General features: G+C 44.3%; 1 protein-coding gene across 2 annotated transcripts in view; it reads left to right on the plus strand.

The window, feature by feature from the left end:
- Window positions 1-9836: 9836 nt before the first annotated feature.
- The window catches only part of PPM1L (protein phosphatase, Mg2+/Mn2+ dependent 1L), a 162928-nt gene continuing 155983 nt past the window's right edge, over window positions 9837-16781 (plus strand). The window contains exon 1 of one of the 2 annotated variants that reach the window (XM_039489823.1): window positions 9837-10102. Coding sequence is in view for 1 of the 2 variants with exons in the window: in XM_039489822.1 (XP_039345756.1) it covers window positions 10646-11044 (399 nt within the window). In the remaining variant the exon portion in view is untranslated. Of the gene's footprint in view, window positions 11045-16781 lie in introns of both variants that reach the window. The other variant, XM_039489822.1, reaches the window with a different exon arrangement.

Genomic DNA, 16781 nt, shown 5'->3' on the forward strand with positions numbered 1-16781 from the left:
ATCCTCTACTCCACCCCTCCTTTCCAGAGGCCCCCACCACTCCCCGTGTCTCTCCTCTCTTCTCCCCAACAAACTCCCCCCAACTTGCCACGTCCCTGTGGGTGGTGAGGGCCTTGTGGGGGAAGGGGGTAGGAGAGGAAGGAGTGGAAGGGAGTTGCAGGTGGTGGGGGTCTCATGGGGGAGGGGAGTTTGGAGGAGAGGAGGGATGTGGGGAGTGGTGGGCTGGGGGGCTAACGGGAAGATGGAAATGGAGGAGAGGAGGGATGCGGGGAGCAGCGAGTGGGGGGCCTTGCAGGGAAGGGTGTGTGGAAGAGAGAAGGGGTCTGGGGCAGGGCCGCATGTGAAAGAGGTGGGACAGAGCTAGCCTCCCCCAGGGGAAGCTTGACCTGCCACCCATGTACAGCTTATTTTGGTCAGGGCTCAGGGGTCTATTACAGGAGTGGGTGGGTTGAGGTTCTGTGGCCTGCAATGTGCAGGAAGTCAGACTAGATTATTATGATGGTCCCTTTTGACCTTCCAGTCTGAGGCTATATCTACACTAACTCTTTTCATAGAATCATAGAATTCAAGATCAGAAGGGACCATTATGATCATCTAGTCTGACCTCCTGCAAGATGCAGGCCACATGATCCCCACCTCCACCTCAGCAAGCCACCCCCCCCCATGCGGAGGAGGAAGGCAAAAACCAGGCCATTGCCCCATCTTTCCTGGAGGAAAAATTCTTCCCGACGACCCCCATGTCAAACCGGCAGCTGAACCGAGCATGCAGGCAAGACTCTCTGGAAAACCCTCTGGAAAGGTTATATCATACCATTGACCCCCATTGTACTTATAATGTGTGTTGACTATTTAACTGACCTATTATATCAGCCCATCCTCCCATAATATCATCCTCCATAAAATCATCTAGCTTTAAGGTCCTTACTGTTTCCCTCATTAGGCCACTTCAGTCCTGTGTTGCCTTCCCTGATAGTTCTGCCTGAATTTCAAGCCTGAATGAATTTCTGATGGTTTGATTTGAATGCTTGATCTGACCCTTATATCCAGCACTCTGACTTGTCCTTCTCTGTCCCTGGCCTTAATCCTTCTTATCCCTAAATTTATATTATATATATATTTATCTATCTCTTCTTATCCTCTATTTGGTCTTATCCTTCAAACCCTTTTTCAAGATCCTCTTCTCAAGTCTCCTCTCATTCCTCCATTCTTCTTTGTATTCTTTTTCTAGTTCCTCAGTTTTCTTTCATCCTTCTTAAACATGAGAGACAAAAAACATTGGAGACCAAAACTGCACACAACTCAAACATAATATCTCCTTATATAGCACCTCTACTCCCTACCTAATACCTACCCTACCAACCCTTATACGCCTAATCCCCAAATAGCCTAATTAAATAATACATCAATCATTTAGTCATCCTGCATCCTCACTCAACCAGGACTCCTCTCTCCTTCTCCTCATCCCTTCTCCACTCCTCTAAGTCCTTCAGCTCTAAACCCTTATTCTTACACTTCTAAATGCATCCCTAAATCCATTGTTTGTTATATTCACTAATTCAATACTACTGTTTTCTGTTACTCTATATCCATCCAGTTCTCCTGGTCCTCTCCTCCAATCTCATATCCTTCCAACTGTCCCATATCCCTGTCATTTCCGAATTGGCATAGCACCCCTCCTCCCCATCCCCAGGTCAGCAATAAATATACAGCATAAAATTAAAATGTAAACAATACCTTGAGGAACTAAAATCGACCTCCCCTCCAACCCCACTTTCCCCTTCAATACTACTTCCTCCTCCCTCCTCTTCCTTCACCTCTCTATTTCCTTCTTTTTTCATTCCTCCCCATCCATTGGATTTTCATTGACTGTCTTCATCTTTCCCATTATCATTAATCTTCGCTTAATGAAAATTAGATATCCACCAAATCCCCTTGTCTAAAAAAAAAATCTCTTCTTAAAAGAAGAATCAGATCAGTTTTGTTGACTCTCTTGGTTTTTCGTAAAATCCATGCTCATCCCTCTTGCCCAAACTCTCCCTCATGCTCCGGAACCACTCTCTTTTTCTTTTTTTTTCTCTTTTTTTGGGTACTACAGATGTTAGACTAACAGGCCTACCGGTCACTTTTTTTTTTTTTCCCCAGAACTAACTTAGGAAATTAGAAGTACATAGAGTCAGTCCCCACAATCAGATTTTTTTAAGATTTAATTTCTAAAAATGCTAATTATCCAATATCCCCTTATTTTTCCTTCTAGGATAGGAATTAGATTATCCCCGATTTACTCCCGTTAAGCTGTTCCTTCATGGCTTCTCTTCTACCTACTACCGATGTCGTTCCCCCTACATTCATTCCCATCATTCCCATATCACTATTCCCCATTTTTTCGTATCCCCCATTAAAGACCGAGGCAAAGTATTCTCTCAGATATTGTGCCATTCCAAGATTATCTCACCTCCCTAATCTCCTTTTTTTTAAGCGGTCCTTGTTCTCTTTTTTCTTGGTTTTCTCCCTCTTATGGCTAAAAAAACCGCTCTTCCTATTTTTTTTCTAGTTTTTCTCTAATCTATTCACAGCCTCCCTGCCCTTCTGCTTCCCTCCCTCTCTCCTCTCAATAAGGTAGGTTTCTTTTTGCATCCTCCCACCCCTCTAAGGCTCTCTCTTGTTTTCTTCCTCCCTCTTTCTACTCTGCTTCATCCTCCCTTCTCTAGGCCCATGCCTCTACGACTCTTTGCTTCGCCCTTCTCAGATAAGCTACTCTCAAGCTGCTTCAACCCCTAAACCTATATTAACCTCCACTTCCCTAATCCCTAAGCCTTCCAGACCCCAATAGCCTTCTTCCTTGTCCAAAATTAAACCTTTAGTTCTTTTAGCTCTTGAAATAAACCCATTGAGTATATTCCCTCCCTTTGAAATCCCACTTATTTGTAAGTAACCAGCTATTGATTGAATGGCTACAAGGTTGGCTCTGTTGTCCCCTAGTCCTCAATAAAACCACGTCCCCAACAATCAAATCCTCAATGGCATCCCTCAAATCTCACCAAAGCAAGCTACATGAAGGAAGGAATTCACTCACTCATACCTATTAAAAATATCAATTATTATTATATTTATGAGCATTATGAATTATTATTATTATATCTACTAGTTCCCATCAAAGAGCTCCTTATCATGATTATAAGCTAAAAATATAAAAAGCCATAAGCACAGCCCTTTCTCTAATCCTCAATGCCTATCTGCAGACCCCAATCACTATCCCGGTCCCCCTCTGGTAGTTTTTCATCCCATCCCCCATGTGAGGCTCTGGCACTGTTTCTTCCCCAATGTGACCATTGCCCAAACATTTGTATTGTCCATTTCCTTGCTAGTTATCTCATTACATTTCACCCTTACTTCCATACCCATCTTCTCCTACCAGCCTTTACCTGTACACCCCATTTTCATACCCTCCTATACCCATCCTGTTATTCCAGTTTATCCCTGCTCTCCACTACGTTTCACCCTCCACCATCGGCTTTTGTTCCCCCATTTCATTATTTTTAGCTCCACATCCTCCATTTTGTCCTAATTTTTTTCACCTAACATTTCCTTCTCTTCCACCAACCTCTTAGGTTTCCAGTACTCACTCTATGACTTGTAACCCCCTAGTATGGCCCTACTTTTTTAGATCTTGTTCTCCTCTCTCCTTATCCCTCTCTTGTTATCTGTTACTCCCTCTTCCTATACGTGTCTCTCCTCTCAATGTCCTCAAATGGCTCTTTTAATCTGAGGGAGCTCCCCTCTCTCTCCCTCCCCCCCAGTCTACTTTAGCCTAAGCCCATCCCTTGAGAACAGTTGTCCTCTAGAAAGCTCTCCCCTACCTTCCCACATCCCATCCCCCCATCCCTTGACAACAGTTGTCTGTCCCCAAAAAGCTCCCAGTCCCCTCCCATCTCCTCCCTCCTCCTCACTTCCCTTCTAAGCCAGCCCCTCACACCTCACTTCATCTCACACCTCCCTTCCCTTCCCAGCAGGCCCAGGTAGACCTCCCCTGAGAGTCACCCCTCCTCGCCTCCAATCTCCTGGCCTATCTGTGCTGTGATCCTCCCTATCCTAGATCTCTCATGAAGATCTGCCTCCATCTTTAGGGCTCCTCCACCACTCGCCTTTCCACTTAGCACCGCACCCTTTAGGATCCTTTTTCCGCCTGAGTCTGCACCCGGTAGTGTCACACCTTCTCCTGCACCAGCCCTGGTTCTCTGACCTTCCCTGTCCTCGTGGCCTCTCCTGGTCACAGGCCTCTAACCTATCCCCTCGTCCCCCTGCCCCTATCCCTCGCTCCCCCTCTCCCCCCCTTTATCCCTCCCTCCCCCTGGTTGCAAGCCCCCCTTATTCCTATCTTCCTTGTCCTCCTGGTTCCCCCTTTTCCCTGTCTCCTGTGCCTCCTCTTCTGCCTCCCACTGTCAAAACTTTTGTTTGTCAGGGGTGTGAAAAAAACAAACCACCCCTGATGGACACAAGTTTCACCGACAAAAGTACCAGTGTGGACAGCGCTATGTAAGCGGGAGAGTGTCTCCTGCCGACATAGCTACCACCACTCGTTGGGTGGGATGGTTAATTATGCTGGTGGAAGAGTTCTCTCTAGGGTGACCAGACGTCCTGATTTTATTGGGACTGTCCCAATATTTGCTTGTTTGTCCTGCATCCCAACTTATGTTCTGGACACTGGACAAACAAGCAATTTTGTCCTCCGCTCCGGCACACAGGTGGAGCCTGGAGGGGCTCATGCCCCCCCACCCCGACTCGGACCCCTCCTTCCCCCATTGGATCCCTCCCCAAATTCCTGCCCTGGACCCGCCTCTTCCCCAAGCACGCCGCATTCCTCCTCCCTCCCAGGCTTGAGCTGATCAGTTGTATGGTGGCGCAAGCGCTGGAGGGAGGGGGTGACACCAGCATGTGTGGCTTGGCCATGAAGAAGGTAGGGCCAGGGCAGGGATTTGGGGAGGACAAAATTGCTTGGAGCAGAAGCAGTGTGCCGAGTCTTCATTTATTCAGTCTAATTTAAGGTTTCGCGTGCCAGTAATACATTTTAATGTTTTTAGAAGGGATTTGGAGCACGCCCCAGCTGCTCACTTCCTAATCCCGGGGTGCTCTGTGCTGCAGGGCAGAGCTGTCGCCCGCCTGAAATGCTGCTGTCTGAGTGGGAGGGATTGCACCAGCTGGGCACCTTCCCCTATGGGAGGAGGCAGAGAGAAGGCGAGCTGGTGTGGGGGTGGGGGCCTCCGGCGGCTTTTTTTTTTTTTTTTTGGCTCTGCCCCATCCGTGTCCTGATATTTCACCTTTGTCATCTGGTCACCCTAGCTCTCTCCCACTGGCATAGAACAGCTGCACAGGAGATCTCACAGCAGTGTAGCAGTACAGCTGTGTCGCTGTAAGTTCCATAGTGTAGACATACCCTGAAAGACTGAGCTTGCTGGTAGAACTCTACCAGTAGAACACTAGTGTAAACAAGGCATCCGATGAAGTGGGTATTCACCCACGAAAGCTCATGCTCCAAAACGTTTGTTAGTCTATAAGGTGCCACAGGACTCTTTGCTGCTTTTACAGATCCAGACTAACAAGGCTACCCCTCTGATACTTAAGGCCTGTATTGCAATCACATTGCAAAACTCTGGGTCCAAATCTTGGACTGCAGCTAGAAAGCTTGCAGCCCAGTGCAGCGGGGAGGTCTGAACTGTATATATGAAGTAGATGACCCTCCCAATAGAAATGCTGGTTGCCCTGAGAATACTTTTGGAGTATTCTCTTACTATACTATACAACAAATTGTGGCCTTCCTGTAACTGCTTTTATTATGAGACTATACATATTGACAGAACTGCATTGGTTGTCTCAAAAGGCAAGAAATGTAGTTTGTGTTTAAATATATTGGAAGATTTATAAAAAGGGCAAAGAGGATATGTTAATATCAATTCTTTGCTGAGACAAGAGGACAACCTTAATTTGGAAAATTGTTTAGTTTCCTTTTGATCCTGAGCTGAAGGTAAATAAAGCATTTATTGGAGACATTTTATGTAAGTCTAGTGGTGATATTCCTGTATTAAATGAAAGACATGTCCCTTGTAATGGAAAAGTACTTATAGAGAAAAACTGATGTGAGTTTTGAAATATTGGTGTTTATACAAAGTCCTGGTACTACAGGGAAGTGATTACAAGAGAATCTCAACTTGTTTGTTTCTAGCTCTTGTGACTGTAGAGAAAATCCTGAAAACGTGAACTGAGCTCACTTCAAACGGCTCAGAATCCAAAAGGTTGGGCTGAGCTTTGGAATAGTGTGGGTGGGGTGCTGGGGGAGAGGAGAAAAGGTGGGAATGTCTTTATCAATGGGAAGTTACATTAGAACATTGGTAAAATCTGCAATATGCCTTTTCATCTGGTCAGCACTAAAACAATATAATCTGATCAGCTACTAACTGTTCTCCCCCTCCCCCTGAATAGCATATGGATTGTGCCCTCTGTAGGGAGGCAGCATAGAGTAGTGATTAAAGAATGGATCTAGGCATCAGATAACCTGGGTTCTGATACTACTCTGTCCAAAGTGTCTACTAATTTTGGGTGCCCAACTTGAGATACTTAGGGCCTGACTTTGAAGTGCTGAGCACCCTTAATGCTAATACATTTCAAGAGGAGTTGCCGGTGTTTAGCACCGCTGAAAATGAGGGACCTGATTTACCATTCCATTTCTTCACTTACACAGCAATGTAACTCTACTGACCTCACTAGGTGTCACCAGCTGAGGCACTCAAAATTAATGGAGGCTCCTGAAAATGTAGGCCTAAAAGATTTTCTCAAGGACACACAGCAATACAGTGTTTCTCCGTTTCCCCATGAATATAATACCAAACCTTGCATAGGTGCTTTGAGATACTTGAATTAAAAGTGCTGCATGAATGTTACAATTCAGTTTCTTCATACCCAGCAGTAGACCTTAACTTTCCTGCTTTTGATGCCTGGATGTGTGAGTCAGATAACAGGTGTTTCTGGTTATCATTAGGTTAAGCTGTTTGACATACTGTGCTTAAACTGATCTTTGCAAAATAAGCTAAGAAATCTAGTGCTTGGATATTTCCTTCTAACTGACAAAAATGTATGAGGAAGGGAAGGCTTGCTGGTAGACTTGGAAGACATATCCCTAAACACTGAGTGTTGGCCAAAAGGCATTCTATGATGTTTTTCAGTTTGAATTGTTGACTGGTTTTCTTGTCTCTTGTGGTTCTCTGATTAATTTTCCAGCCACACTTGTGTTGGTGGGGGTTATGTCAGCTGTCATAAATTTGGTCAGTTTTTAAAAGCACCATCAGTCAGCTAGCTGAAAATCATCTGCAACAGAAACAATATAGTGTCATTATTCTTCCAGCAATGTTCTCTGCAATACAGTCATGATGTGGTGTCTTTCACTGGTTTCTAATTAGTAGACACACATCTATTGGCTAAAGTTAGTCAACAAACAAAACATTTTCAAAAAATTGTGTTTTATTTTCTATTAAAAAGTCATCTGGATGGAAATGCTAACCAGCTCTACTAGTAGTTTAATCATTTGGAAACTGAAAATCTGCTACCTTAATTCCTCTACCTGTCTGTGAATATGAATATTTAGGACCAATTACCAGGCTCATCCAAAAATATTAATAATGAACTCCCTTCAGATCCAAATTTATCAGTTTTGTTTTTTAACTTCATTAGATCTTGACCCAGTAAGATCATACTAGGAGTTGCTGCCATTGGATTTAGAAATATTCATCTTCAGTCTGAGCTGAGCTTATGCTTTCACTGCCATGTTCTTCTGATGCCACTTCCTGCTGAGATGAGGAAGAGTCTGGAAAATCTGTAATATCAAAGCTGTAGTATAGTCTCATCTAGCAGTGTGCATCCATCTTCACTTCCATGTCCTTTCTTTTAAATGCATTATTTTAAAATATATATTTTTGGCCTCTACCTCTTCAAAGAGAGCTGACCACTTGTCTGACAGTATCTGTCTTCTCTCCTATGAACAGAGCTGGCTGCAGATGACAAGGTAAGTCACAAAGCCACAGAACAAGTGTTCAGAAACTAAAAAGGCAGGGGTGAAAGTAACTTACAGGATTTACTGGTACTGCCGGAGTCCTGAGGGGGTGTGGCCTCAACCAGAAGAGGCGGTGCCTCTCAAGATTTAAAGGCCCTGGGGCTGTGGCTGGGAGCCCCAGGGCCTTTAAATCAACCCGGGGCTCCCAGCTGCAGAGGTGGCTAGAAGCCCCTGGGGCTCAGGGGCAAATTAAAGGGCCTGGGCTCTAGCCACCGCGCAGCTCTGGGCCCTTTAAATCCCCACCGCAGCTCCGGCTGCCGGAGCCGCAGGCGGGATTTAAAGGGCTCCGGGCTCCCCGCAGCCGCACGAGCTCTGAGCCCTTTAACTCAGGCCCCAGCCCGGCCACCGGAGCCGCAGGCGGGATTCAAAGGGCTCTGGGCTGCCCGCTGGATGTGTATTTTAGTCACCAGGAAATGTGTTGTAGCCTTTATACTGGCCAGCTTCACAAGCATTGTGAAACCATTCCCACCCCTCACATTAAGAGATTTACTCAACCCACCAAGACCCAAATGTGTAACAAAGATCCAAAGGAAGGAGCCCCTCCACCCTTTCGAAAAGCTTAATGAAGATATTCAGAATGTTGATTCCTTCTTGTAACATTAATAACCTTCTATAACCTTCATTTGATTCTTTACTTCTGATGTAAAGAGTTTTCAATAGCAAAAGTGAAGGAACATCAACTTTGGGTGGAATGAAGGTATGGATAAAGTCCTCCAAAATAAAGACCATGTGTGGGGTCCTGGAGGGATGGGGAACCCAGCCTTAGCTTGATGGACCCTTGCAAAGCCTATTGCCAGGCCTGACACCTCTCCCTGTCTCATAAAGGAGTTGCAGATGGAGGCTGGAAGGAACGAGAGCTGGCTGGGAATTTTTCAACCCCACATTTTTTCATCTGAAAACCTCAACCTCACAGTTTTGATGAAATTTCCTCTGCATAGATTTCTCAAGCCTAGGATGGAATTTCTGATCCGAAAGGGACCAGACCACCCCAAAGTCAACATTTCTGCATAGGGAAGATGGAGGCTGAAGTCCCTGTTCTGAAGCGGGCAGTGAGAGATGTGACCCCATCCCAGGTGAGCTGAATGCCAGACACCCTGGCTGTCCTGGGCTGGACTCTCTCTCCCTCCCTCCCTCCTTCCACAAGAAAAGGTGCAAGGTCTTGATTTCCTTCTGACCGGACTGGGAACAGATCTGGAAACCTTCATTCCTCTCCAACCCAATTCCTGTTTTGTGCCCAGCCCATGGTTGGCCAAGTCACCCACCCCTCTCGCACAGACCCTCTCTAGGCCGGGCCAGGCGTTTTCAGTCCTTGTCCAGGGTCCAGCCCGCTGCTAGGCCGGGGCCAGGAGTCTTCAGCCCTCGTCTAGCCTGCTCATAGACTTTAAGGTCAGAAGGGACCATTATGATCATCTAGTCTGACCTCCTGCACAACACAGGCCACAGAATCTCACCCACCCACTTATATAACAACCCCCTAGCCTATGTCTGAGTTATCGAAAGTCCCCAAATTGCGGTTTGAAGACCTCAAGCTGCAGAGAATCCGCCAGAAAGCTCCCCAGACTACAGGCCCCAGCAGCCTTTGTGCTGGTTCCTGCCAATCACAAGCGAGGCGGAAGCGCACAGGCTGCTGGGGCTTGTAGGCGGCTGGTTCCCTCTGGGGCTCCGGAGGGGAGGAGGCGGCTGAGCCCCGCCCCGGCCGGGGGAGGGACAGGCGCAAGACGTGGGGAGGCGGGGGGCGAGAGGCAGGTTGGTACCTGCGCGCGGCCCTGCCGGTGCCGTCGCTGCTGCAGCCGGACCGCTGGCGCCGGGGCCGGGCAGGGGTGAGGCGGGAGAACGGGGTGTGTGCCCCAGCCGCCCAGGCCTGAGGCAGCCGCTGCCCGCGTGAGCGGGACCCGGCCCCCGGCTTGGCCGTAGTAACGCAGCCGGAGCCCCGCTGCTGTCGGGTTTGCATTGTGCGCGGTCCTAGCCCCCGGGCAGGGTGGCCCGCACTGACGCTGGAGCGGGGTAGGTTGCCCTTGGGGTTCGCGTTAGTAGAACAAAACACCAGTCGGGTTGCTGCCCCGCAGCCCTCCCTGTGTGAGGCCCCCGCAGCAGCGCCGCCGGAGGAACCCGACCTTGCCTCTCAACAGCAGAGCATGGTGTCATCGGGCCGCGGACATCCCGCTGTAGCATCAGAATAACCCTGCCCTTCGTTGGTTGCACTAACAGAGCGTGCACTGGTCTTTGCTGTCTCACACCAGATCTATCCCTATGGGAGCTGGCTGAAGCAGCAGCAAGAGGAGGGGGCGGCTAACCAACCCTGCCCTGGTTGGGTTATTTTGTAGCACCAACATGCGCTGATCTCTACCTTGCATCAAACCCATCCCAGCCGTGTGAGTGAGTGAGCCCCACTTGAAGCAGCAGCAGGAGCAAGAGGCTGCCGCTAGCCCTGCCCTCACTGGGCTTGCATTAGCACAGCATGCATTGATTTGCTGCCTTGTCTTAGACCCATCCCAGCCATCGGGGTGCGTGGTGCATGGTGTGGGAGATACACTGTCTCTATAATAAATGATAGAGGATACAATGACTTTGCTGTCTCTGCTGGGCCGGATCATGCGTTACTTCTTGCTAAGACCGGAGACCCTGTTCCTGTTGTGCATCAGCCTGGCCCTTTGGAGTTACTTCTTCCACACAGATGAGGTGAAAACCATCGTCAAGTCCAGCAGGGATGCTGTGAAGATGGTGAAGGGCAAAGTGGCCGAGATCATGCAGAATGACAGGTTCGGCGGGCTGGATGTGCTGGATGCGGAGTTCTCCAAGACCTGGGAGTTCAAGAGCCACAATGTGGCTGTCTACTCCATCCAAGGGCGAAGGGACCACATGGAGGACAGGTTCGAAGTGATCACGGACCTAATCAACAGGACCCATCCCTCTATCTTCGGAATATTTGATGGGCATGGAGGAGAGGCAAGTTTGTGGGGTGATTAATGCTCACAAGGGGGAATGAATGGATGAGTCCCCATTTCTGAGGGTTCTTTTGGGCCAGGTGTTCACATCTTTTTTTTTTTTTAATTTATTTTTTAATCCCAACAGAGAATTCCTAGGCTCGGGAGAGGACTAAGTCTTGGGTCTCCCTTGTCCTCCAGTATCAGAGCTCTTGGAGGAAGCGGGGAGAATCCGTGCATTGACATGCTTTACAACAGGGAATTGTTTGGTCAGTAAAAGCTCCAGGAGGTGGATTCTGCCTTGCAGAATAATTAATACAGACTGCCTGGATAATCTTTTGTTAGGGAATGGTGTGGTCTGGGCTCCTCATTCTGTGAGGGACTGGGCTCAGCAACAGCAACAGGAGTTAGTCTAGGGCAGGGGTAGGCAACCTATGGCACGCGTGCCGAAGGCGGCACGCGAGCTGATTTTCAGTGGCACTCACACTGCCCGGGTCCTGGCCACCAGTCTGGGGGGCTCTGCATTTTAATTTAATTTTAAATGAAGCTTCTTAAACATTTAAAAAACCTTATTTACTTTACATACAACAATAGTTTCGTTATATATTATAGACAGAGACCTTCTAAAAACATTAAAATGTATTACTGGCACGCGAAACCTTAAATTAGACTGAATAAATGAAGACTCGGCGCACTGCTTCTGAAAGGTTGCCGACCCCTGGTCTAGGGGGAGACTACACAGAATAAACTTTTTTTTTTTTTTAAGAATTAATATGAACAACCCTAAATTTTCATACATGGGAAGAAGCTTTATCTCCCTCAGTACCCCACCCTCTTGGTCAAGGCAAGAGAAGCCCACAGCATTTCTCTTCTTCTCTTGCATCTCTCCTGTTGATGATTTGTTTCTCCTTTTGAGGGGAAAGCCAGGGAAATTCCTGTTGCCACTAAATTTTTCTGCTTGTGCTAAACTTCTGATTTCACAGCCAAGGAAGTTTTTTTCCTTTTTTTTCACATTGTTTTCTGTGGCTTATATTATTACTTGATGAGATGCATCTTTACCTCAAACAGTAGCTGTGAAAACCTTCTTTAGCTTTTTTTCCTCTATCTAGGAATACAAAGCTACCCTTCAGCTGTTTGCGTTGCACACAAAGAGCAAGTTCTTGTAACTGTGGCTTATTTTTCAGAGTGGAAAGGAAATTTAGAGGGAAGGTCCCTTTATGATATCCTAGGTTCAGCCCTGTTATGTGTACAGTATCAGGTTTGTGTATGATTAGGGGAGGAGTTGGAGAAGAGATGCATGTTAAAATTTCTTCTCACCAGCTGAAGAGCTTGTTTGTTTGTGTGTTACTGTGCTGTGGCATGACTGCTTTGGATTTCCTTCAGCTGCTCTCACATATCAAGCAGCCAAGGTTATCTTCCTGGAAAAGTTCTGACACAGATCAGGCACTCAGGGAACACACAAGGACAGCAGCTGCTGCCCTTCTAAACCTAAATCTGCTGTTTCTAAATCCCATGCATTGGACAGATGGGAGAAAATTGCCTTTATCTCACTTCAGACAATCTGATTGAGATCTGCATTACTATTGTCTTGCCTTGGTTAGGATTTTATCACCTCAGTGATAACCTATTAACACTTTGGTTATTAAAGGCTTTTGTCAGGTTTTTAGACTTGCTTATGACCAATACCATATTTTCCCTCCTGGATTGGAAGGAGGGGTGCATGGCAGTGCTAGTTTCTTAGCCATCCTCCAACAAGTGGCAGTTAATTTGTATAAAGCACAAATTCATACCTGCCCTGCCTTCCACAAACCTCATAAAGATCACGTCTGAACTGCTCTGCCCTTTGATCCATGTCTGAAAACAGAATGTGGAGTAGAAATCTAAGTTTTAAATTGTTTTTTGAAAACGCTAAACAATTTTCCTTGTATACACCAGTCAAACTGTGTCTGGAACAACATTGAATTTGATTTAAAAAGCCCAATGTAGACAAATACATAGTACAAGCACTCAGCCCTTGGCATAGTACACAATAGTGATTGTGTGTCTCATTCAACTGCATCATATTTATGTTCTGCCACCTCCTCTGTGGGGACGGGAGGTGCTAGAGGAAATCTAGGCACTTGTTTCTAAAGCTGAAGATACTAAATTATGTAAGATTAGAAAGTGCAGTTAAATAACAAAAATATTAATACAAGAACTTTCACTCTTAATAAACATAGGTCTAACCTCAGATTCTAACACTATATACATGTGATATATTCAACAAATAACTTTATATCTCTGCAAACCTCGTTTACCTTCTATACTAATATCCACCTGCTGCTGGTGCCTCTGAGAATTTGTTCTACTTGATTGACAGTGTAGGGTGGTGTTAAAAATAAAAAGCTCTAATTTTGAGGGCTTTAATAGATCTCTCCAAACTTCACTCAAGCTAATGTCTTAAAATACAGATTCTCTACTTTTCTTAAAAAGCAAGTGTCTAAGTGCTTCATACATAAATGGTTTTCTGTTTTTGTGGTGTTTCATAAAAGAAAATGAGAGTGCCTGGCCTGTGCGCATTACATTAAACAGTGTGTTTGCATAACAGTTAATTTTATCTACATATGCCTTGTTGATTTGAACAGAGTAGCACAATGCTTGCTTCTACTGCATGCAAAATATTTGTCTCATTTTTGAGTCTTACCTTTAAATTTTTTTCTGGATATCTTGGGAGTCTAAAACAAGGTCAATGGCTCCTTGGAATACTGTGCCTAAACATGTAATAAAGTTGTTTGTTTGTTTGTTTGTTTTTTTGGGCTAAGTAGCTTCTATAAAACCTCTCATCTTGCAAGCAAAGGACAAGTGAATGGCAATCCCTGAGTTATATGTGGAACAATACATGAGGCAGATTTTGTTTTTCTTAACAAAGAGCACTGAAAATATAAAATGCTGAATTAATTCTCCCTTACCATTATCTGTTGCCACATCAGGTAAAGGACAGAGAAGCATCAGCCAAGTAATATTAATTGCTGTTAATTTGTGAACATTGTAAGTGTTTTAATATTGTTAGTTTTGCATAAGTAATTCTGTTGTTAATGTGAGAATTACAAGACAAGAGAGGAAACCTTTAGTCTGAATGGTCAGTAGCCACCCACTGCAAATTTTGATGGCTGCCTAGACAATAAGTAGACAGTCAAGAATAAATATTAGTGGCATATGTTCTAGTTAAGGGTCTGGTTAGCTACTGCAGTTATAAAAGTTAAAAGGAAAATTACTTTGGGGAATAAAACTTGATACATTATAATATCGTGTGTAGTGCAAACTTTCTTTGGGTAAAAATGATTTGACTATTTCTTGAAGAGCAATATGAACTGTTCTTACAGTGTGTGTGTTTTAATGGTTAGGGTAGATAACTGGGCTGAAGAAGATATGGAATCAGATTGTCTGACACTTTATGGTGTGACTTTGGACAGTTCTCTTAAAGGTGATCTGCAAATGGGGGTAAAAAAACTGGTTGGTGCCTTTTTTAGTTTCTTCAGGATATAAAAAAGGCCTGAAAGGCTGTTTAAGCATTTTTTAAAAGAAAGTTAGGTCCTATATAGACTGGAAGAGTATGAGGAATAGAAATTTAGTTAAATTGTAAAATAACAAACCAGAAGCATAAAAACAGACCAACTGAAAGAGGAAGAGATGTTTAGTCAGACTTTAACACTGATAATCTTAAATTTATAGCTGTATTGTATATAGTTGGCCTTTCTTAACAATATGGTAAGGAAAACTTTAAAAAATTCAGTAAGTAGTTACATACTGGATGCTCCCAATAACTAGAGTAAAAGGAGCATTTTGTAATTCATGTCATATTGGCCTGTTTAAATGCTAAGAATGTTGAATGTTCTTTTCAACTTTTTTGGGGTCTTGCAAAAGGGAGAGGGCGGAAGACATTCACCAAATAAAAAGTTAATGGTTTATTTATTTAAAATACTTGCAGACCTTTTGTGCCAGAAGATCTAGAAATTAATGTCTTAAGTAATCAGTGGGAGATGCTGATAATTGATTAACTTAGTTGGTGCTGCAATATATAAAGTGGGCGGGGGGAGAGCAGTGGCCAGCAGATAACAGTGTAGAGTCCTTACTAATGTTGTCAGGAATGTAGTGTATGTAGGTCACCCTGCCCTTCCAGCTTTTTGCAAATATTGTAAAAACTTTCTTAAATTCTGTGCTCACTAAACCAACTAGAGATGATGGCTGACTGCTGGAAGGAAAATAGTGGTTGCTTTTGCCTTTTTGATGGAAACACCCCCCTCAACCCCCCCCCCAAGTATTAATTTTTATCTTGATAATTAGAGCTTTTAGTGCAGTGTGTTATAAGGAAGAAAACAGGCTGATCAGTTGTTTTGCCTTTATTGGTATCTATTGAACACAGAGCTTATCAAAACTTTTTACCTGACACAGAGGTAATTGTTTATTTCCTGTAACACTGAAGATAAAGTTTCATCACTAGCATTAAAAAAAACAAAAAACTCATCTTGGGCTGATTTGATTAATTGACATTAAAGGTTCCTATCTGCAGACTTTACTCTTGCATTTTAGAAGAATTTTAACTTAAATTACGTCTGAAGGAAGTAAAGGAAATGAGCTTTAATTTTTTAATTTGCCAGATAACACTATTATTTTTAATGTACATTTTCCAAGTCAATCAGAGTTCATATAAGCACAAGGAGTCAGTATGGTTACTAATGGTTTTCCTTTTATAGTAACTTACTTCATTCCTCAATCTGGGATCCTTTGCAAAGCACTTAATGTTTTGAATAAATATTTACAGGGAAGGGGTTATGTTGATACATGAGTCTCAGATCTCTATTTGCCGAAAGAACCCCCCCCAAAAATAAAATGAAATATAGCAAAATTTCTATTGTTGGATTAAAAACAATGAGGAGTCCTTGTGGCAATTTAGAGACTAACATATTTATTTGGGCATAAGCTTTCATGGGCTATAACCCACTTCATCTGATGCATGAAGTGGAAAATACAGTAAGCAGGTATAAATATACAGCACATGAAAAGATGGGAGTTGCCTTACCAAATGTGTGTGTGGGGTGGGGGGGGGGTCAGTGCTAACGAGGCCAATTCATTTAGGGTGGATGTGACCCATTCTCAACAGTTGACAAGAAGGTGTGAGTATCAACAGTGGGAAAATAATTTTTTGTAGTGACCCAGCCACTCCCAGCCTTTATTCAGGCCTAATTTGATGGTGTCAAGTTTGAAAATTAATTCCAGTTCTGCAATTTCTTGTTATTTATACCTGCTTACTGTATTTTCCACTCTATGCATCTGATGAAGTGGGTTACAGCCCATGAAAGCTTATGCCCAAATAAATATGTTAGTCTCTAAGGTGCCACAAGGACTCCTCGTTGTTTTTACTGATACAGACTAGCACGGCTACTCCTCTGAAAACTATGTTGGATAGTAAAACAGTCTTAGCTCACAGGTATGATGTCAGAGAGCTACACTTCCTACATTGCAAAATAACTCTTATATCATTCTGATTAATACCTGCTGTATACACAAGCTTGCTGCAGTTAAGCTAAAGGTATGATATTTAAGCCAATTTAGTTAAACTGGTCAAAACCGTATGTAGACCCTTAATTTCATTTTTAAACCTGGCTTATCTGTTTAGTTTGCGCTGGTAAATTTACGGTGCAAGCCAAACTGGGATAAATGATTTTAAACAGATAAGTGTGTCCATATGGGGACTTGCATTGGTTTAACTAAATCAATTT

The sequence above is a fragment of the Mauremys reevesii genome, linkage group 9 (genome assembly GCF_016161935.1).
Source record: "Mauremys reevesii isolate NIE-2019 linkage group 9, ASM1616193v1, whole genome shotgun sequence".
NCBI classification, from domain to species: Eukaryota; Metazoa; Chordata; order Testudines; family Geoemydidae; genus Mauremys; species Mauremys reevesii.